Raw genomic sequence first — 22,558 nt, forward strand, 5'->3', positions numbered from 1 at the left:
CGTCAAATAGAAGCAACAAGCAATGAAACGTCGAATACATTTTCAGGTTAAATATGGTGGAAATTCAATATTTTCTCAACATATCAAATGAAATCAAAGGTATTCTCATCACAGTACTTTCGAAAATATCAATCATACTCAAAATTATTCGAAAAGAATAATCTGAGGAATTTTCCCTGAAAAAACCTACATTTTTATAATAAATATTTCTGATGGGAGATGATATCACTCACTATCATCTCAGAATTCAATGAGAATACTACTTATATTTAATCTATTCGTATTTTTCGAATGAAGTGAAAAGCAATAACAAAATTCAATATTGAATTTTTAGCTTATAATGTCAAAAAAACCATATTTGAACATATATGTAATTAATTAATACGTTTATAGTTTTCATTCTTCACGAAATATCTGTCTATATTTTCCCAACATTGTTTCTTGGTTTTCAATTCATTCGAGAATAGTATTTATGATACAATTGACAAAGAGTTTACCTAAATATATCTTTGTTCGTGCATTCAGCCAACAGTTGCAATATTTCATTATTTCATTTGATTCACTATTATTCTCAGAACTGATCTAAACTATCAAAGAAATTTCAACATTTATTTTTCAATAATTCTATCTAAATCAATGAATATAGAAAAGTCAAGTCCAGAAAAAAATGATATATCAACATTTTCTTATTCCAGAGAAGAAATTTATACAATTCTTGTGCTCGAACCAATCTGTAATAATCCTGATATTTTTAGATACATACCTACTAACTAATAAGTGACTTATCCACAAGGCAGTGATTTAACTTGTTGGTTACTGAGCCACACATTCTGTTCATCCTACTCAACCATTTACATAGACACTTTTCTTTATATTTGAACCAATACCTATCATTTAACCTTACACTGAATATTCTCCTCAAGGTTACCTTGTACTTTATTTTTCGCAAAGGCAGATTAGAATTGGATGAAAATAAAAAGAGAAGAATTTATCAACGGAGGTAATAAATTTGAAATCAATGGACATAGATAGAAAGCAAAAAGTCATCGAAGAATAAAAAGGTTTGGACTTGTATTTTCTACTTGATCAAAACTAATAAGTGCGGTCGTTAACAGTGCCATACATGTAAGTGTCTTGAGCCTCAGGTTGCACTGCTTCCTGTCTGAAAGGATTGGTTATCCTGCCAGTGAAAGGATTAGTCATGCCAGTTTGCTGCTGAACTGGGGGAGCACTTGGTGGTGGTAATTGCTGAGGTGGCACATTCTGGAGCGAGGATTCTTGGGTGAGTTGCCTAGGCAGGGGTGGCCTTGGAGGGAGCTGTTTGTCTACAGAGCCGTAGTTTACAGAATTGTTGCGATTCTGAAATTAGCGACGAATCGATAAAATTCAGTATTGGGAGTTCAATATGTTAGATCAAGAGTTAATTGAACAGCATTTGTGAGAGGTTTTAGTTTTATGCTCAAATTGGAAGAAAACTGCAGGTGAAATGCATCGAATGCTTGTGGAACTTTATGATGGCAATGCTCCAGCTGATGAATATGTAGGGAATACTTTCGTCGTCTCAAGAATGATGATTTCAGCGTTGAAGATAAGCTTCTCTCATCTGGACACCCAGAAAATCTCGAACACAAAGAATTGTAGGCATTACTCGATGAAGATTCGTGTCAAAGGAAATAAGGGGAGCTTGCAGAGTCATCTGGTCTGACTCAACATAAGCAAGGCAATTGGGGGTTTCATATACTGAGCAGTTGACGATAAGAGGCCTCATATCGTTAAAGTCGTGCTCAAGTGAAACATTTTACCACATCCACTCTATTCTCTAAGAAATGGTAAATTTGCTGCCAACTTGGATCAGAAGGACAGAGGGATAACAACCGAAAAAGAAGTCCCAACTATGTTCAGTCAATGAGTAGCAGTAGTCTTCTGAAGTTCACTTTGAATAGTAGGTACTTCTAGATAGAGGAAAGTTTTGTATAAAAAATAATTATTTTTCGATTACTCACAGCAAATGATGATTTTATATTTCCTGTTTCTGCCATTTGATTCCATTGTTTCTCTTCTTCGGCAGTAGGATCAGCCCATTCTTGTAATTCGCCAGACGCGAAAATGCCATAGAAGATTACACCAGCGTAATGTATGAAGGCTGATAGGATGAAAACTTCCCTCCATCTTTCTATCGTCTGCAAGATTTAATCATCGTGAATTTTTCTAATGAATTTTTGTGTATGCTGACTACAATTGAGGGTCAACTATAAAGGTATAACTTCCCTTTTTCTGTATTTTCTAAATTTTCGTCGAGATCTCGGAGTGTAATTGACGGGATGAAACGAAAAAAAAATTGCTCGATAAAATACGAAATAATAAGATTGAATTGCTTTAAAAGCTTTCAATTCCAGAAAATTTTGAATGTTCCATACAGGGTGAGTGTTTGACTCGTACAAATATTTTAACAATAGATTCTTTGGGTCAAAGGAAACCCTTTTTTCTATACCATTTTTGCCGATTCGGCCCTGATAAAAAGATATAGTCATTTTCAGTTTTCATGATGAGCTGTGCCAGCCATGGAAAAACAAAATCACTTTCAGAATACCAGAATACACATCTGTGGATCTTTCAAACAGTGTTGTATTCAGCCAAAGTACCCAATTTTTCCAATTTCACAGATACTTTTGAATTTTTGAAAATCAACTCACTCGAAATCTGTGCATTATAAGAAAAAATATAAAGAATAGTTTTATTTTACAAAACGTTCAAATATCTATTAGATAGCGACCAACTTAGTTTAAAAATTTGGGTTCTTTGAATTTTTGGTATTTTTATTGTGTAATAGTCATATTGGGAAAACAGGAAGACGTAGCTGATATTTTCTGTTCGAAAAAGATTAATCCGTTAAAGGAAAAACAATATTCCGAAATTCATTTCATTCCATAAAACCGAAGACCTCGAGAATCTACTGTTAAAATATTTGTACTTATGTAGAAAGCTTCATAAAAATCTCTTTTAGTTAGAATGTCTTGCCCCCTGTAACTAGCTACATTACACTTCATAAAGTGAGTCTATAGACCTTTTCATTATAACTATACTAAAGTAATCTACCCCTGAAGAAATATTTTTCTGGAATACCTACCTATTTTGTATAATTCTTTGTTTAGCGATAAATAACTTTTGACTGTTCATATTTCTTTCATTTTGTATCAAATATATCGATACCATTTGTGTGTTATGAACCCGTTGGTATTCCTTGAATATTCTCGAATAAAAGAAATTAATTCAGATATACATAACAATCGCTAATATAAAATCAACAAATGTTACGATCTAAATCACTCAAAGTTTTAACAAATATACCACCCCGTCGAGAAAGAGTAGATGCTGACCATGGTTTCGATTTCATTTGATCTCGTCCGAGCAACACAACTCATAACCCGACGAAAAGGGAATGAATTGACTGCCGGACTTTATTCGATTTCAGTAGCGAGTGTTATGTATCTGAAATTTGATTTTTTTTTGCCTGTATGCTAGACCCTTTTACGATGATGATTAAATAAAGACACCGGATGAGTTTCAACAGAAGAATATTTTTAGGTCAAAAAAAAACACTTTATCCGTTCAGTATCTTTTCCAATTCGGCTGGGTTAAAATGATTTGTTCTGTTTGTTACACCGATACTATTCTCCATAGAAAAAAACATAATTTTTTCGATTCCTTCCAAAGGAGAATTCAATCATTTCATGATCACTTAAAAGGTGATCAGTCGGATCGAGCGTACACCCCTTTGATATTTAGCGCCGTTCCATTAATGCGTCCCGACGCCCCCAAAAAGGCGTCTGAGAACGTAACCGAGGGAGGACATTTGAACACTGACGTTTCCGCATTGTGAATGAGGGAAATGACATGCATATAAACTCAATGTGCCTCTGAGCGAAAAGGACTCAGTCATGTGTGAAAAATTTAGGGTGTATTCGCTTTGAATATGATATACTGACGCGGTGATTTCCGCTTTACGACTTTCACTACTGCCTTCGAACTGCGAGGGATGATTTACAACCACTTGTGTTTGATTTTTTGTTTCGAGATCGAATTGTACCAGGAAAACATTAAAAGTTTCGATTTTTTAATGAATCTGATATTTCCAAAGAATCCAAAGTGCAATTCTGGAATGAGGAGATTTCTTTTTGATTTTTTGGGAAAAATGGCAGTTGGTGAAGTACACAACAGATGCCTAGGCATCCCCAATTTCTGACGCCATTATTACCAGCGAAGACATCCCTTGCTGAATTGCTATTCTTAAAGATAGTTACGTTTACGTAGATTGAGAAATTTCTTATCATTGGAAACTTATTTACACTAAATAAATAGGTACTTCATTCGGGAATGATCGAAAAAATGAACGAAATAGGTTACGATAGATAATAATAGTAGAGTGATGGTGAGATGAACATTTTGAGTACAGCAATTCTTTTTTTAGGAACCGAAAATTGGCTCATGTCTCCCTAACCCAAGGGAGAGTTGAACAGGGTTGACCATAAGTTTGTTTATCAGGAAAAACTTTGAAAAAAAAAACAATTTCCAATGACCAACGATTGTCTATGTCTAGGTTTTCATTATCAGATGTATCAGCGTTTGAAATACATATTTTTTATTTCAGAGTCACCGTCACTTATTTCCGAGATGTTTTTTACTTTTTTGAACCTTTGTTTATTTTGTTATATTTATTTCTATTGATCAATTTCCTATTATCTAAGCTGAGTACGGAAAACTTGTCCCCCGACCATAGCATGGGTCAAGTCTTCCGCACTCCTTTAAGTCTATTCAACAGATGTTTTCTGGAAACTTCTACAACTATCATTAAAAAGGCTCATCGTTTGTGAAACAATATTAATCAATGAAAGCAATGAAACTAAACAAAACAACGCACCTATTGACAGTGTAACAAACAAAAATTATTCAATTTCTTACATCCTAACAACAAAATCATGTTCAACCCTATCACTTTCGATCTGTTCTGATGGCGGCCAAAATGAAGCCGCCACTTGTTCTGCCTTGTTACGAGTATGTCGCTATTTACGTAACCTATAACGCGAAATTTGAATTGAAATATTCGAGGTGGTTCAAGTCTCCTACCTGAGCGAGTCTCCCCTATCAATCCACGCAACCCACAAAATAAAATAAACTGTGCATTCTTTGCCATTGCACCCTCTCATTCTAGTGTCCATTTCCACTGAATGAAAAATACATTCATATATCAAAATTTCACAAGATAAATCTCCAAATAAACTCACCCTTTCCTCCCCAAGAATTTTGTTCACGACATAGGGACATATGCATCCTGCTATGGTCCCAATCCCATTAGACATTCCCATGAGGATACTGGCGTATCTTGGAGCGATATCCAGGTGATTCACGTTAAAACCGGATATCGCAAAACCACTAAATGCCACGCCGATAGACAAGGCTGCTATAGCAAGCTCGAAGTCATTGCAATAGGCCATTACTATGAAGAAAGTTGCTTCCATTCCAAAACCACCGCAGTTAAAGAGCTTCCTCACTTGGGTTGTAGTGAGAATACCTTTTCTTCTTATCCTGTCAGCCAGTATTCCACCACTTGGGACTATGATGGTCATTAGAAAGTGAGGCAGAGCTCCAAGGATAGTGTTCTGAAAACAAAAGTACAATATACGAGGTGATTTCTGAACACTGATTCATCAGACAGGGAGACAGCTTATGCCTGCTAGTTTAAGAGATAGTCACATCGACTATCCAAGACACATCGTCTTGGAAATCGTAGAATATTCAAACCTATATAATTTCTGAAATGTTGAATCGATTCCGATGAGATTTTGCGAGCTTATTGTCAATGAGTCAATCGAAAGAATCCAAAAGCGAAAATCAAGGAAAAATAGATATTTTTTACAATGTAGTACCAGAAAATCTATATGTAGTTGAATCAGCACATGTACAATGTTCTTGATATGTGATCATCAAAACAAAGGCTCAGAAAAGGTCCTTTAGTAGTATCTTCAGCCCCTCATTCATAATCGACATTTAAAACTTCATTGAAATCAGTCGATTTCACATTTCTTACTCCTCATATGATTCTCTATCACAATTACTCACTTTTTCTATGGATTCGTGATAGGTATCCGAGAAATATATCGGTTGGTTGAGAACAAGCAGGTAGAAATTCCAGGAACGACAGAAATTGGCCACAAATATCGCATAACACGGCATCGACTTGAAAAAAGTTAACCATGGTGTATTCTGCAGCGTTGGTGCCACATATGTTTCTGCGTTCTTTCCTGTAAGAATAAAATAAATGCTCAGACTTTCCCAAATCAGACGTTGGGTTTATAGACATATTCTCAAAGGGTTCCAACTAACCCCAACTGAGTTTTTCTGAAAAAACATCTACCAATATATCATGTATAATGTTCAGTGTTAAAAAGAGCGAATCACACGCCGAAGAGGAAACATATATTAAGTTTCAAAACTTCTAGGATCAAAAAATATCAACACATTTGTAGCACAGAAACAAAATAGGATTGCCACTTTTTACACGTTATCTTATTTTACAGATACGATTGCAATGCCTACCAACATACCCTGCTACAACCTTACAAATAAAGTTTATTGCAAAAACCAGACTCACCTAATGAATTCTCTATATAGAGCAATTCCTTGGTCTCTATACAAGGATGTAACGCTGGCTTCTCGAAGACCAACCATACCCATGCCACATACCAAATCATGCCAATAACACTATAAAAGTAAAATGGCGACATGGGGCCGAAATAGTCCACAAGAACGCCACAAATCAACATGGCGAACATGACACCTCCATAACATCCGGAAAAAGCTAAGGTGGCTAATTTGGAACGCTCTAAAGGGGGAGCCCAGTACCTCATGATACCATGGCATGCTGGATACGTCACACCCTAATGGATCAAAATATGGTAGCTGTTATTTTTTCGACAAATAGGTCAAAAAATTGATAGACAAAAAAAAATCTGCTCTGATATTTTAAACATCTCTATTTCCAGCCTTAAGAAAACAAATTTCTTTCAAAAATCAACTGCTGGGAGACAACAGTTTAGTATCCAGTGAGTATTGTTGAAAATTTAATGTCTGATTGTGAATTTTGAAAGTCTTTATCCAATATTTTCCCCAATTCCTATTTCAGTAACTCACCTCAACCAAACCCTGTAGAACTTTCAGTGTGATGATAAATGGAGGATGTTTGTACGTGAAGGGAATGAAAAAATTTAGAAGTGATGATGTTCCAATGGCAAAACCGAAAAGTTTGTTGGCAGGATATGCAGCAGCTATCAAACCTCCAGGTATCTGTGTGATGAAATATCCCCAGAATATGGCTGATTCTATCGCTGAAGCTGTGTCTTCTCCCCATACTTTAGTTTTGTTCTGAAATATATCGAGTTTAAGACTTTAAGTTTCAAATAAATATTAATGTTTCAATAGTATAATATGAGGAAAAAAGTTTCTTGAGAAATAACTTTCAGGTAAGGCTTTTTCTACCTAACGTAGAGGTTTTGTCCAAAAAAATTTTAACAATGATCAGCCCTCAAATTCTTTCGGAACTATTCATTTGCACCCGTATTACTATTCTGTCAATTGAAACTTTTTTTTGGGTGTAATCAAAATTCACTCACCTCGAACTGAAGTTTGACTATGCCCATCGATGTTCTCATCCCAAACATAATAATGAAGCCCATACAACTCAAAAGGGCAACCGTCGCCCTTTTGGATAAACAAGGACATTCTGCCCTCACGTACTGATCAACTTTTCTCAATGGAGGTCTTTCATGTGATTTGATACTTTCTGGACTGCTGAGATCATCTACTGGTTCTCCTTTTTTGGCTGGTACTCCCAGTTCCTCATATTGCTGGTTCCTGAAAAAGATGTCATTATTTGGATTAATTTGAGACGATTATTAATTCGACGTAGTAATTTTTTTTCAAAAAAGTGGACGGATCATGTTTTCGATTTAGTCTATCGTGAATTCATGAACGTTGCAAGTGTGTCAAAGGGATTGTGAATTTGTAATTAAAATGGGATTCCCTAGAAAACATCTTACGTAAAATATATGCATATTTGTCAAATTGTGTTGGTACTGTCGATATGTTTCTTTTCAGTAGAATTATTCAATGTAAAACTGTCATAATATACTAATGAGGACGTGTTGTCTTATTAGAATCGTTAATATTTATTGACATGCAAACTACGTAAAACCTATAGAATCAGATATCTAAAACAAATATCTCAGTCGCGTGAATACGCTAATGGTAAAAACGCATCAGCGGGTTCGAGCAAACCAGTTATTAGATTTATTCGACGTTCCGAACGTTTTATGATAAACGTCGCTCATCCCCCCAATGTCCCAGCAACCCCCCGATGGGGGGGTAATACGTTTTAATGCTGGCTTTCATAACATGTAATGACGAGCTCAGCATTGTGTAGGGAAGCATGTTAATGCAGTTTAGTCATCAGCGAGAAGGCTGAACGCGGATAAGGAGAACACAGGGCTGGACTGAACCCCAACAACGAATTTTGTCCCAATTTGAGTCAATACTTTTACTTCTTTAGTATCTTTACCAAGAAGAAGGACAGTAACATCTACTCTATTCGTATATGGTTGATTTTCGTTTGAAGTTTCTGTGATTTTTTTCTAGATGAAGAATATGCTACTTTCCAAAAGATGGAAAAAAATCAATGTGAATTTTGAACGACATTGTTCTTTTGCAAGTGGACTATTGCATTATTGCATTGGATGTCACCATCATCTTTTTTTGCTGGGATATGCAAAGTTTCAAATGGACAATGATTAGAGATAGGACTGTACGGAAAAGTGATTCAAAATTGAATCACCATTCTATCCAGGAGTATAAATATGCCAGAATGATGAGATGAAATTATACAGGTGAGTCTTTTTGCCTCGTACAAATATTTTAACAATAGATTCTTGAGTTCAAAAGAAACACTTTTTTCCTATACCATATAGCCATTTTAAGTTTTCTTAATGAGCTATAAGACCCTTGGAGAAAAAAAATTTCCTTCTGAATGACATCTACCTACGAGGTGGATCTCCTGGCCTTACTAGTTTTAAACCTAAACGAGAAAATATGACAAAATGTGAAGAATACAATTATTGTTCAAAGCGTTCAAATATTTATTAGAAAGCATCCAACCTCGTCTCAAAAGTTCGGTTTTTTGAATTTTTGGCAATGGGGTCGTCAAAATGTGGTCATAATGAGAAAACTGAAAGACGTGGGTGATATCTTGAGTTCGAAAAAGATTATTCAAATAAATGGACAACTATATTCTGAAATGCATTTCATTCGATGAAACCGTTTGTGAAATAGAACTCAAAATACCATTTTTTGAAGGTATTTCAGCAGCCTGTATCTTTTAAACCGAGCCGATTCGGATAAAAATGGCAAAAAAATGTTTCTTTAGACCCCAAGAATCTACTCCTAAAAAATGTGTACTAGTCAAAGACAGATGAAGGCTCATCCTGTATATCATTGAATACGAAGCCATAAACCATTAAATAACTTTTATGATAACCAACACCTTCCATCCAATAATAGTTAGATGCGACCCTGGCTAACTGATTCCGATTGCTATCGGATATAGAGATGGAGGAAGGCGATGTGCTCGCCATTTCATAGGAACATCTACAGTCATTAATAATAGTATTGTGACAATTTGACGAATGAAGATTGAAACACCCCCTCATCGAAATTTTGGGTGGGTGGGTTACCAAAAGAAAGGTTTTATTTTTGTACATGAAAGTTTGCTATAACATTGAAAAGAATGTTATTTGGTACTTTCTATGTTGCATTGTACACTTCCCGATGATATTTTTTTATAGATCTTCCTTTTTGAGGAGATATCATTATTGGATTTTCGGAAACTGAAAATTTCATTGAGGTCAATTTTTTCTTGCTCCAATTTCAAACTTTCTATACCAGAAACGACTGATCACACCAATAATTCATCTGAATCCCACAATATTTCAGAAAAACCTTCATGAACGGGTGCCCTATCTCGAATATAAACGGGGAACACCCTTATACAAGACCTATTTTTTAATTTCCTGGTATTGTCGATCGTTTATTCGAGCAATGGGGTCGTCAACGAGAAAAGGATGAGCTCCGGATCGATCAGCATCGAAAGCGATATGATTCTCGTCGCTTCTTTGATTGCACAGCTTCCTGCATGAATGCCGAACAGCGTTCAGCAGGAAGTGACGTTGAGTGGTCTCAGAAAACAGCATTGGCGTCCGTCATATCGAATGGGATGTTTTCAATAGACTTTTTATCAAATAAACTATATTATCAAAAAATAAATACCGGATTGCAAGAATATTTTAATAGGAAGAAACAAGGCCTACAGTGTCCGAGGAAAAAACAGAAAATAAAAAGTTAATTTTCATTGATTACCATGAAATTTCTTCTTTCTTATTTAGAAACAGCTTTTTACATGCAGACATCAAAGTCATTTTGTAATGATAGATTGGGTATTTTCAATTCATTTGAATTTTCACAATGATTGTAAGTAAAGAAGACAAGAAGTGAGTAAGTCTTGTAAAAAATCATCATACAGTCAGAGTCTCTAACAGTAAATCGAAGAGGAATTTTTTGTTTTGAATATGCTCGGACAGGTCGATTGGTAAATCAATTTACGGTCTTTTTGATGTGAAAAAATGTTTTACAGCGAGTCTCAAATTTGAGATATGATAGTTTTTTGAATAGTAATCATAATTTTTGTAATGTTTCGTAATTATTTAATTGAGTTGAATCTGAGTCATTTCTTACACCAAAAAGAGCGAAATTTGAAATACCAATCGACCTGTGAGAGCTTATTTACAACAAAAAAATTGTCTTTGATTACTGAGTTTGAGATTCATACTTTAGTAAGTTGATGTTGTTTACAACTCTCATAGTACGAGGATATATTAAAAAATTCTGAGCCTACTATAGAACCAAACAAAATTTCAATGTCAAAATATTTTATTACTCAACATATTCTCCTCTTAATTGGATACATTTATTGAAGCGAACCTGCAATGTCTTTAGACCTTTCAAAAAAAATTGTTGCTTCTTGCTCTGCAAACCAGACCTCCACAGTTTTTATTACCTACTCGTTGGAAGAAAATTTACGACCTCTTAAACTTTTTTTTAGTTGAGGAAAGAGATGATAGTCGGATGGAGCCAAATCTAGTGAATAAGGGGAGGTACTAGTAATTCAAACCCTGAATCACGAATTTTGCATGGCAACATGAGATTTGTGTGCCGGGGCATTGTCCTGCAAAAACAAAACACCTTTGGATAGCTTTCCGCGTCTTTTCTCTGAAATTTTTTCCCGTAGAGTGGTCAGTAATGTCGAATAGTAGGGGAGACTAGGGAGCATTGATACATGGGGAGGCTTGATACAGGCTTATATCCGCGATCTGTAGACGTTTTCAAAAGTATTATACTAGTGAACACTATTCTTTGGCAGAGGGCAATGCGTGACGTTAATCTGTAAGGCTAACAGTAGTTTGTTTGTGAAATATTCAACGAAGAGTGTTTCGAGGTGAGAAATTGTAAGTTTTTACTCAAGTTATCTAAGGGTTTTATGATCATGCATTAATTCTTCGGCATAAACAAACATTTCACTGAGAAATATGCATAAAACTACTCAATTTACAGTTTTATTCGGTTTTCAAAATATATCAGTATAAGATGAAAACATAAATCACTTTAAAAATTGCTTTCAGGGAGGTTTGAGACATTTGTCGTGGGGAGGCCTGATACATGTATCATCTTCAAAAAATATTCCGTAGCTAGTTGGATGGGCCTACATGAAGGCGTTTTCACCATCCAACTTATCAAAGGGATTTTTAACAACTGGAATTTATCCGTACAATCCCCATGTATTAACGAGGCCGACTTTTCTTGTGCGGAAGTGACTAACCGACCATTTCCTGATTTTTCTACACCTATGGGACCAAAGCAAGCCAGTATCATTGCTGACCTACCTACTGATCTAAATAATCCTCTCGATTACTCTTCAAGTTCATCGTATCAATCCTCCCATATGTGGGGAGGCTTGAGACAGTTTGTATGTTTTTGTGTTCAACGTTCTGTATAGAATAAGATGTTTATGTTTTGAGACTTCTACATTTATTTTGTTGAACGATTAATTGAAGAATTATATAATATAAGAAAAGTCCTGTTTCTTCATATAATTCAGTTCCCAGAATAAAAATTCCAAAAAACGTATCAACCCTCCCCAGTCTCCCCTAATATCCCGTTATTGTTCTACCCTTATTCAAAAAATCAATCATATGATTACTCCATAGCAATCCCAAAAAACTGAAACAAAAACTTTTCCACCAGATTTTTGGACACCAAGACTCTTAGATCTTGGAGAATCAGAGTATCGCCATTTCATCGATTGTTTCTGGATCGTAGAAATGTAGGTACCCAAGTCTCATCTATTGTAAAAATTCGGTTTAAGAAGTCTATATCGTTTTCAAATCGAGCACAGATCGAACGCGATGCTTCTACCCCTGCACGCTTTTGGTCAACATTCAAATATTTGGGTATTCATTTTGCAGCAATATTTCTCATGTCCAAATTGAGGAAGTAGGTATGTGAAGGAATGCATTCTCATGGCAGAAAACCTCCAGAAAATTTTATTTTACACTTGAGAAACTTGTTTGAAGTTATTTAATTATGTTTTGGTAATCTACATTCTAGAATGGAAATGTGGAGTAGGACATATTTTCAATGCCAAAGAAAAATAAAAACCATAATATTGACATGGAAAAAAATATTGAATGGTACAGTTCATAATCTAATTTTTATTTTATAATAATAATTGTAATTATTTGTAATCAAACTGTTCATCATTTATGGAGGAGATTACTGTACTAGTGAGTAAGAAATTAATTAATAAACAGCAATGTTAGAGAGTGTCTTCTCCAGCCAATCTCATCCCACAAACACACGCCACTGGAGGTTCTTCTCATGAATACCAACTACGCTGGAACGCCGGCAAGTGACATCGAGTGGTCTAAGATATTGCCAGAGCTTCGGCCACTCAGCCTCACCAAGGTGACGAAGCTCTTGTTCTTCCATCTCTCCCATCTAGATTTCTCTGTTTTCCGCTCCTTGCTCTCATCTCCGAGCTAACTGAACCGGAGCGATCCATTATGCTGAGGCTTTTGCATACTAATATCTACCGATTGCGCGTTTTTCACCCCCCATTGTTCAGATCATGAACTTAATAGCAGGCTGGAATGGAATCAAAGCATCACCTATGCAGGGTGTCCCAGAATGGATAAATAAATCTGAACAAATTATGATTTGTTTCTGCTCCCTCAAACCTGAGGAATGTGATACCGAAATATCATTCTACTATCTGAGGAGAGATATAACGATGTCAATTGTTGAAAAGTAGTCCCGGAGGACTAGTCGAAAGGCATAATAGTGTTTCGACATCGTTAAAAGTTTCTTTCTCACTGTCAGTGATGGAAATATAATACAGGGAGTTTTCAAAGTTGAGGCTTTTTTTTAGAGACGGTAGAACGCATCAAAATAAGTCGTTTAACCAAAAATTGTCTATATAAAATATCCAAGATGGCTGAGATACAACCACTAGCAGATCGATAAAATTTCATTGAATTTCAAGTATGGGACTGTGGAAGGTATCTCCGGCATGGCAAAAACGAAACAAAACAGAAACATATGGCTGGACAATGAATGGTTCAGTACAAAGTTAATCGGATTAGATGCATCAGGTCACTTTTGAGAGAATCATAATTGTTTTATCGGGTAATTTATAGTAAAAAAAATGTAGAAAATCGAGTCAGTTTCTTGAAAGTGCTTATGTTAGTTATGTTGAAAAAGTGCTATGATGTTTCTACATTTCATCCCATTTTTACGACGATTGTTGGAATGTTCGAACAAAAAGATTGTGATGCCCATTGTGAAAACATTCGTGAATAACTTAGACGAATTTTATTGGTGACATTTTGAAGGAATATTCTATTATTTACACTTGTGACCTAAGTCTCTTCTGTTAGTAGTTATCGAAATGAGCCATTTCATATTATAAAATCGTCTAAGTTACTGAAAAATAGTGCAATAGTAGCAATCCCAAGTTTCCATTTTCATTACCACGTAAATATCGAACGAGCCAATATCCTAAACGAATCCACATGGTCGAATCAGGAGATAAGTTTTTATTTAATTCAGCTAACAAAAGGTCAAGGGTCGTATTAGGATCTATTTCAGTAATCATTTTCAATTTTTTTTCAACCCTGTCATTTTGGACGTTTTGTATAGATGTTTTTTGGTGAAACGCTTCATTTTGACCAGTTCTACCTTCTGTTGTAAAAAAGCCTCACCTTTAAATACACCCTGAATATAGTCTACTTATGATTGACTCTTATTCTGCCGTCCTAACATGAAAGGTCCTATCTGCAAAATTTAGTAGGTTTCGAGAAAATCCGGTTTTTGTTTCTTTTCATTGTATAACGCAATAGTATTTTAGCAAACTGTTCATGTTTTATTTTATATATTATTTCAAAGAATAGAACTTAATTGCAAACATAATTTTGATTTATCTCTTACCGGTCAGTAGATTTTTGATTTATTTTATCATATTTATCACATTCTGCAGATATGACCTTTCTTGTTAGCAAGGCATTATTATTTATCAAATAAGGAATACACACAGGTGATTTTCATCACAGGATGAAAAAGAATGAATGGAAAATCCTGAAACACTCCTCTTTGCCTAACAAAAAAACATTTTAAACGAGATAAAACTATTTAAGTTTTTAACTGGGTTAAAAAAGTACAAGAAAAATAAATAAAACGAGAAATATTAGACCTTATTTTATATCTATAATAATGAAGACTATTAACATGTCAAAAATTTGGTCTCATAGTTGAGACAAAATTGGTTCTCAGAATACAAGCTGAGGTTGAAAATGAATTTAGGAATAGCTGAATAGCAGTCGGTTTTAGGTAGGATAGAAGCAAATCATAAAATATATAGGATATAATATTACACTTTTTTAATCATTTTTCAGTTGCCTGAAAACAGTTTTAAGGTTCAAAATCTATTAAAAATTGATGTCATATTCACGATATTAATGGCGATTGTCCAATAAAGATCGCCCTTTGATGATGACCTAACAAATCGAAGAAAATCTTCCAACCTCTCAAGCATATCAAATTCGCGTATAAGCGTCCCTCTGCTCCCCAAGGATACCTGAATCATTTCGTGCCAGTGAATGGATCCAGACACCCCCAGGAACCTGTTGAATCCTGTGGAAAGATCCAGGTGCCGTCGCCGACGAGAAAGAAGTGGAAAATCTAATTGGGCCAGCGCTAATCCGCAAATTGAGACGGACTACTTCCGCTCAAACCAGAAACACGACCGTAAATTGTGCAATTTGTGTTTATGCACAGCTTGTAATTTTGTAATTGAATCGGGGTCTGAGTTTATCTGAGCCATTCGAATTTTAGGCCGCTACACTGAGGATTTGACACGTTCGATCTAGGGATCAGCTCGGGGGGGAGGTTTTTGGGGTGGAAACTGGGGAAGGTGTTTCCTTGGAACAGCGAGACAAATTTGAATGGACCATTTGAAAATAAAGGTCAAGGCCACCGGAAAAATGTTTTAATTATCAAAAAACCTTTGCCATAACCATTGCATAAAATTCAGAGTATTCTACTGCATCTTCTTTTTCATGAATGATTTAGGTAAGCAGGTTAATTTTGAGAACAAAGTATCAACACATTGAAACTATATTGATTGATGCCTTCTCATATTAGCTATAAACTCGTCAATGACTCCACACAGATGAATATTAAGATCGAATTTTCGTATGATTAATCGAGATCGAGATATCGAGATATCGAAATTTTAACGAACGAATGTGGTTCAGTCAGTCAGACTCATTTTGTGAAGATTGTATACGAGGATGTATTGATATCTAGTCAGCCTAGACCAGTTCCATATATAAAAAAATATTGCGTTACCGTAGCAACGAACAATAACTCATTAGAAGTGTCAGTGTGAAGTTTGAGGTCAAAAAAGTAAACCAAAGTTACGAAATAAATTAAAAGAAAGATGTCCACCGAAATTGTGAAAATCGGCAATAATTGAGTTCCTTTATTTAAAAGGGTTAAGAGTTAAGCAGATTAACAGATATGCTTAATACTCTTGTTTATCAATGTATCCTTCGTATGCGACCGTGAAAAATTGGACTGCAAGCTTCAAAAGAGGTAAATTTTCTATTGAAGATGATGACCGATCAAGAAGGCCAGTTTCTGTGTCAGTTCCCGAAAATATCGATGCAGTTCATGACATGATTTTATCAGACCGTCGAATTGGGCTAAAACGGATATCTGATGCACTGAATATTTCATACGAATGCGTTCATCATATAGTTCACGTCAATTTGGACATGAGATAAAATGCTGCAAAATGGATCCCAAATGTTTGAATGTGTGAATGTGTGAATGAACGTGCAAGGGTAGCAGCATCGCGTTCGATCTGTGCTCGATTTGAAAACGATGTAGACTTCTCAAACCGAATTGTTACTATGGATGAGACTTGGGTAAATTTGTACGATACAGAAAAAAGCATCAATCGATGGAATGACGACACTCTGGTTCTCACAGACCTAAGAATACTCGTGTCCAAAAATCTGCTGGAAAAGTTCTTGCTTCTTGCGTCAGTTTTTTGGGATTGCCAAGGAGTAATCATAATTGATTTTTTGTATAAGGGTAGAACAATAGCCGGAGATTACTATTCGACATTACTGAGCACTCTACGGAAAAAAATTAAAGATGAGAGACGTGGAAAGCTATCCAAAGGTGTTTTGTTTTTGCAGGACAACGCCCCTGCACACAAATCTCATGTTGCCATACAAAAAATTCGTGATTTAGTGTTCGAATTACTAGATCACCCCCTTATTCACCAGATTTGGCTGCATCCGACTATCATCTCTTTCCTCAAGTTTCCAAAGTTTAAAAAGTCGTAAATTTTCTTCCAACGAGGAAGTAATAAAAGCTGTGGAAGTCTGGTATATAGAAAAAACAGTTTTTTTTTAAAGGTCTAGAGACGTTGCAGGTTCGCTGTAATAAATATATCCAATTAAGAGGAAGGTTCAACATTTCGGGAAAAACTGAGTCAAATATAAAATTCGTTGAATCTGAATTTTTGCACTGCCAAAAAAATTTTTTTTCGCCACACCGTATATCATTTGAATCATATCGTTAAAACTAGTTCGGACTGAAGAACTCAATTAAATTTGTTTTTCATTTTTTGCCCCACATTCACTTTCCTATTACAGATAATTTGTTAATTATTTTCAATAAACTGAATGGGTTTTCCTTCTATCATTTTAAGACTCTGTTGTTCAGGTCCAAGTTAAGTTTTAGTTGGTCCTAGATTTATTATAAGGTTGACCTGGGGTTAAAGTTGTTAATTCTGGACTGAACAACCGACCCTAATGGTTTTTTCTGCCAATATCTGGAAGACTACGAATCAGGGGCGTAGCTACCGCGGTATCAGCGGTATCAGTGATACGGGGCCCCCAGGCTTTAGGGGCCCCCGGCCCCCGAATGTCCGTAAGCAAAAAATTCCTAAAAATGTTATCCAAAACCTCTTACAGGTTTTACAATAGCATTTTTGAGAATAACTGCTAAGACAACCATTCATTTCAGAATCCCGTTCATTACACCGAATCGATCATTCAGGTAGATACGAATACTTAAAATCTGAAATTCAGAAAACTCGTACCATCAAAGAACTTTTAGAATTAGTCCTGATAAAATTCAATAGCCTTGCATCCAGTTTTCCGGACGATATTACTGCATGCCTTTTATTTTAGACCCTTCCGGTTACAACTGCAATCGCTGAAAGGAGTTTTTCAAAATTAAAACTCATAAAAAATTATCTGAGGACTTCTATGGGACAGGAACGGCTGTCAGACATGTCTTTATTGTCAATAGAGGGGGAACAACTGAAAAAACTGAAATCGTCATCAGCTATGGCTGATTTGATAAATAGATTTGCTGAAATAAATGCTAGAAAAGCGTATCTTTAATTTTTGGTATTTTTTGTTTATTATTTGTTTGTATATTACTTTATATTGTTTGTATGTTATTTGTTTGTGTATTATTTCGCTCCCAGCACCAAGTATGAGTTAGAACTTTTTATTATAAGTACATATATTCATTCCGATACTAATCGAACATTTTTTGCTACTTTTATTTTTACTTCACCCTTCCTTAGGACCCCTCAACACATTTTGATACAGGGCCCCTCTAAGGCAAGCTACGCCACTGCTACGAATAAAGACATATAAAAAAAAATCAGCCAAAGCATCAATTCTTTGGATCCATTTTTCAGAGAATGTTGATTTCGTGTATTTCCCATCAGATAATTTAATTTCGAAACTATGAAATAAAATCGAAAAATCAGTTCAGGATCTGAAATACACATAGACTCTAACAACAATTTAATGAGTAATTTTTCAGGTCTAGCAGTAGGTATTAGGTATAGAGAACAATTTAGCGCACATTTCTTTTCACTCGAAATTTTTTTCTGATTCGAGTTCCAGAAAATTGTGCTCTGAATTTTCAAACTTGAGGCTCCAAAACGAAAAATTTCTTCTGGAGAAATTTTTAAACTATTTAATTTTTCTGTCATGAACGAAAAGCATAACGGAGGAAGAAAACGGATGAACAGTTATTCTGTCAAACCATAATGAACTCACCGGAAAATCATGTGAGATTCGTAGCGCCCAACAATCTCCAGAAGTTCACTTTCCGCACGATATTTCGTCTATTTCATCTCACTCGCTGGAGAATTCGCGAAGAATCCGTCTGAAGACGTGGAGACACGTTTATAGTCTGTGGAGGGTGAGGGAAAACTGGGAAATTCACGTGGAAAGCGGCAGAGAAAACGTCGTCGACCATTCCAATTCCCGATGAGTATTTTATGCGCCCCTTTCGGCCCTTTACATCTTAACAATCATTTTTGAAGGAAGTAGGATCGCTAAAGTTTTATTTAAGACAATGGCCCCAATGCCAATTATTAGTCTGACGAGGGAAAATTACGAAAGTGAGGACATTTAAATTCACAGTCATTCAAGAAGTATCGATTGGAACGGAGTTCCCTGAGCCAAATGCCTCTTTTGAAGGTTTTCTTTCCACTTCTATATCGAAAAATTGAGAACAATTAAATTCGTAGTGAGGGCGTTTTTCATTCTATAAAATTCATTCATTATGAAGCATGTAATTTTTTTTTTCCGCCGACCTCTTAATAATAGCACTGTTTAACGTACACGAAATTAGCTGTTAATGAACCCATTTATTGGTTAATTTCCTATGAATGCATTATTGTCATGGAGATCGAACATAGAAGTATTCAGCAGCTTCCCAAATAATTATTTCATTTGTATGTAGCATTGATTTTCGTAGTACCTAGCGGGTGAATTGAGAAGAGATGAATTGTGGAGGTTGCAGAAATATTATGATGATTGGAGTGTAATCAATATATCTATGAACTACAACTCCAGCTTCCACCAGCTCCACACATTCTTTCAGATATTATAGAGAACGATATCAATGTGATTCAATCAAAATGTCACAACTCGAATATGCCCTCTATGAATTTCTCGAATTCTTCGATCGGCCGCATAAATATCAACATTCCGATAGAGCATAGAAAATTTATAAGGTGTCAAATTTGACTAGGTATCGATAGAAAATTTTTGCAATCAAGAATTCACATTAAATTTGAAATGTGGTCGACGGAAAAATCTTGTAATCAACCCGTTTATCAATTGAGCGATTAATTATCTCGAACATTAACAAGGTCGCTTCGCTCACACGTTAAAATATCTCAATCATTAATCATAAGTATTTATGAAGAAAAAATTTTGAATAAAATATGAGAAAATCGTGGTGAAGCTATAGTAGCATCCATCCACAGCCTACTACAATAAATCGATAACAATAAGATAAGATAAGCTTTATCTTGATCTTGATCAAAACAACTTGAAATATCCCAGTTTTTTCTGAAAGAACACTAGGTCTAACAGATGTTCCATATAACTCAACAAAATCCACAAATATAGATAAATTTAGGGGAGACTAGGGAGCTTCAACGTAAAATCCACTAGGGCCAAACAATAATTGATCCCTTCCATATAAAAAATCTTTCTGTATTTTTGAATTCAGATCAAGAACATATCTTCTATAAAATAACTAATACTGTATCACCAATGGGGAATTCTCCTCAATTTGGGTTATCACAACATATGCAAGTTTAAATTGAATAATTATGAGTTTCATTCAAGAATTTTTCAAGTTCACCGGGGAAACTATACAAAATCATTCCTCAAATATAGGGGTTAAAAATTTAAATTGCTTTGTCTCTAGTTTACGATTTGGCAACATCGCCTACTAGAAGAAGAAAAGAACAATAGCTTTTTTATAAAATAAGAGCTGTTGATTGACAGCCATCATAAGGCGCGTACTCACTGGCGAGCCTCAACAGCAACCGGCCATAAAAATCCCATAAAATTTTACCACCTTCCTCGTTCGTCCCAAACTTCATAGACAGCCATCTTTGTCAATCTCATCAAGATAGTGTATTTGTTGTCCTTTATGCCAACTTGTGCAATTGAAACGAAATGCTTTAAATTTCAAAAACCCATTTTTATTTTTCATAGTACTTAAAATAATTTTTTTTGGGAAACGGTTGAAATGGTTATTTCAAAATGTGACGTTTCAAAGATATTTCATAAAAAATACATCATTTTCGTCAGAAGGAGTAATCCCTATTGAAGCGATCTTTTTACTTTTAGTCTAGACTCTATGAATCTACTTTAGTGATACTGGTTTAGAATAATGAAAAATATTAATTATCAACAAAGTTACAAGTAAAGCTACTCGATAAAAAAAATCTCCCCCTAGTCTAAGAAAAAGTAGTGACAGAAAAATCGTTTTAACCACATTGTAGGCCATATTCGAAAGTGATATTGCCAAAAAATCATTGTTCAAATAGTACTTTTCATATATATGAAAGCGTTGAAGTAGTATTTCAGTAAATTGAATGAAAACGTTCAAATAAAAATTTAGTTGAATAGCACCAATATCCAGCTCATATGCTGTGTTAACCGAAATCTCTGAGAAATGAATTTGATAGAAAATCGACTGAAAAGCTAAAATAAAATTGATGTTACTTGTGGATAGCCCCTATATTCCTACAAAGACATCGTATCCTGAGCTTTTAGTTGATTAAACTGGCACGGAGAGGTCTTTTATGCTTTTTAGAATCGCAGGAACCAACACACCACAACAATGCGTTTGCATCCCTTTGTTGATCAGCTCGCCACTATCACTTACAAGAAATTAAATTCCTCCCAACGGAAAATAGCAATTTTTATACTTTTTCCACGGCGAAGCGCTGAACGAGTTTGGATATTGCCGAGAAAATTTTGGATAGGATTTGTCTCTTGATTTATTCTCAACGTATACCTACATTTGGGACTTTGAACGGACAATATCATTTGGAATGTCGTTTATGAATGAGGGCTAAAAATACTTCTAAAAGACCGTTTCTGAGACTTTGTTTATCAAGAACATTGTACATGTTCTAATTTATGTACAGGGTGGGCAAAATTAGTTGTCTACTGAGGAGATCTCGAGAACTATAGAAGCTGGAAGAAAACGGATGACACATTCTCTAGCTCCTTTTTGGAGAAACAAAGAATGGTGAATCTTACAATTCTTCGTTTTTGAGTTATTAGCAAAAAATAACATTTTGACGATTTCGAAAAATTCTCATAACTTTTTTGTCTTTGAAGTTACAGCTCTGAAACTTGAGCCTTCTTAGGCTTTTTTATACGTAGAATCTACTAACAAGAGACTCTTTTCCAATTCAAAAATAACAAATTCAATAAAAGTTTGTATTTAAAAAAAGTTCGCCTAATGATTCGAAAGGAAGAAATATTTTGAGCTTGTCAGTGGATTCTACGTGAAAAACTGCCAGTAGAAGGTTCAAGTTTCAGATCTGTAACTTCAAAGACAAAAAAGTTATCGAAACTTTTCGAAATCGTTACAATCTCATTTTTTGCTAATAATACAAAAACGAAGAATCGTAGGAGGCTACGGTTTTCACCATTCTTGGTTTCTCTGAAAAAAATTCGGAAATGTATCATCCGTTTTCTTCTAGCTCTTATAGTTCTCCAGATCCCCTCAGTAGACAACGAATTTTGCCCACCCTGTACAAGACAGGGAACAAGTATATTTGGAATTTGCTTTTCTTGATCGTTTTATGAACACAAAACAGAAACGCGAAAGTTGTAAGAGTAAGATATTCTTTCTTTCCAGTCTATATTGAGAACGATTAACCAAAGGAGGTTTGTGGTTTAGAATTATCATCCTGAAATGCTTGATTGACCAGCTTTAGGTCCACCGTTCGAATTTCATCGAAATATTTCAACTCGCCCTGCTG

The 22,558-nt window shown here is 35.2% G+C and overlaps 1 protein-coding gene across 3 annotated transcripts in view; it reads right to left on the minus strand.

Annotated features, from left to right (window-relative positions):
* Nucleotides 1-325: 325 nt before the first annotated feature.
* The window catches only part of LOC123310010 (vesicular glutamate transporter 1), a 77,764-nt gene continuing 55,531 nt past the window's right edge, over nt 326-22,558 (minus strand). For 2 of the 3 annotated variants that reach the window (XM_044893369.1, XM_044893370.1), the window contains exons 2-8: nt 7,668-7,908; nt 7,189-7,419; nt 6,650-6,935; nt 6,118-6,299; nt 5,283-5,657; nt 2,004-2,180; nt 326-1,359 (exon numbers count right to left, since the gene is read on the minus strand). In XM_044893369.1, the coding sequence (XP_044749304.1) occupies nt 1,093-1,359; nt 2,004-2,180; nt 5,283-5,657; nt 6,118-6,299; nt 6,650-6,935; nt 7,189-7,419; nt 7,668-7,908 (1,759 nt within the window). In that variant the 3' untranslated portion in view covers nt 326-1,092. Of the gene's footprint in view, nt 1,360-2,003; nt 2,181-5,282; nt 5,658-6,117; nt 6,300-6,649; nt 6,936-7,188; nt 7,420-7,667; nt 7,909-18,809; nt 18,938-22,558 lie in introns of those variants that run through there. The other variant, XM_044893368.1, reaches the window with a different exon arrangement.

This window comes from Coccinella septempunctata, chromosome 3, assembly GCF_907165205.1.
Source record: "Coccinella septempunctata chromosome 3, icCocSept1.1, whole genome shotgun sequence".
NCBI classification, from domain to species: Eukaryota; Metazoa; Arthropoda; class Insecta; order Coleoptera; family Coccinellidae; genus Coccinella; species Coccinella septempunctata.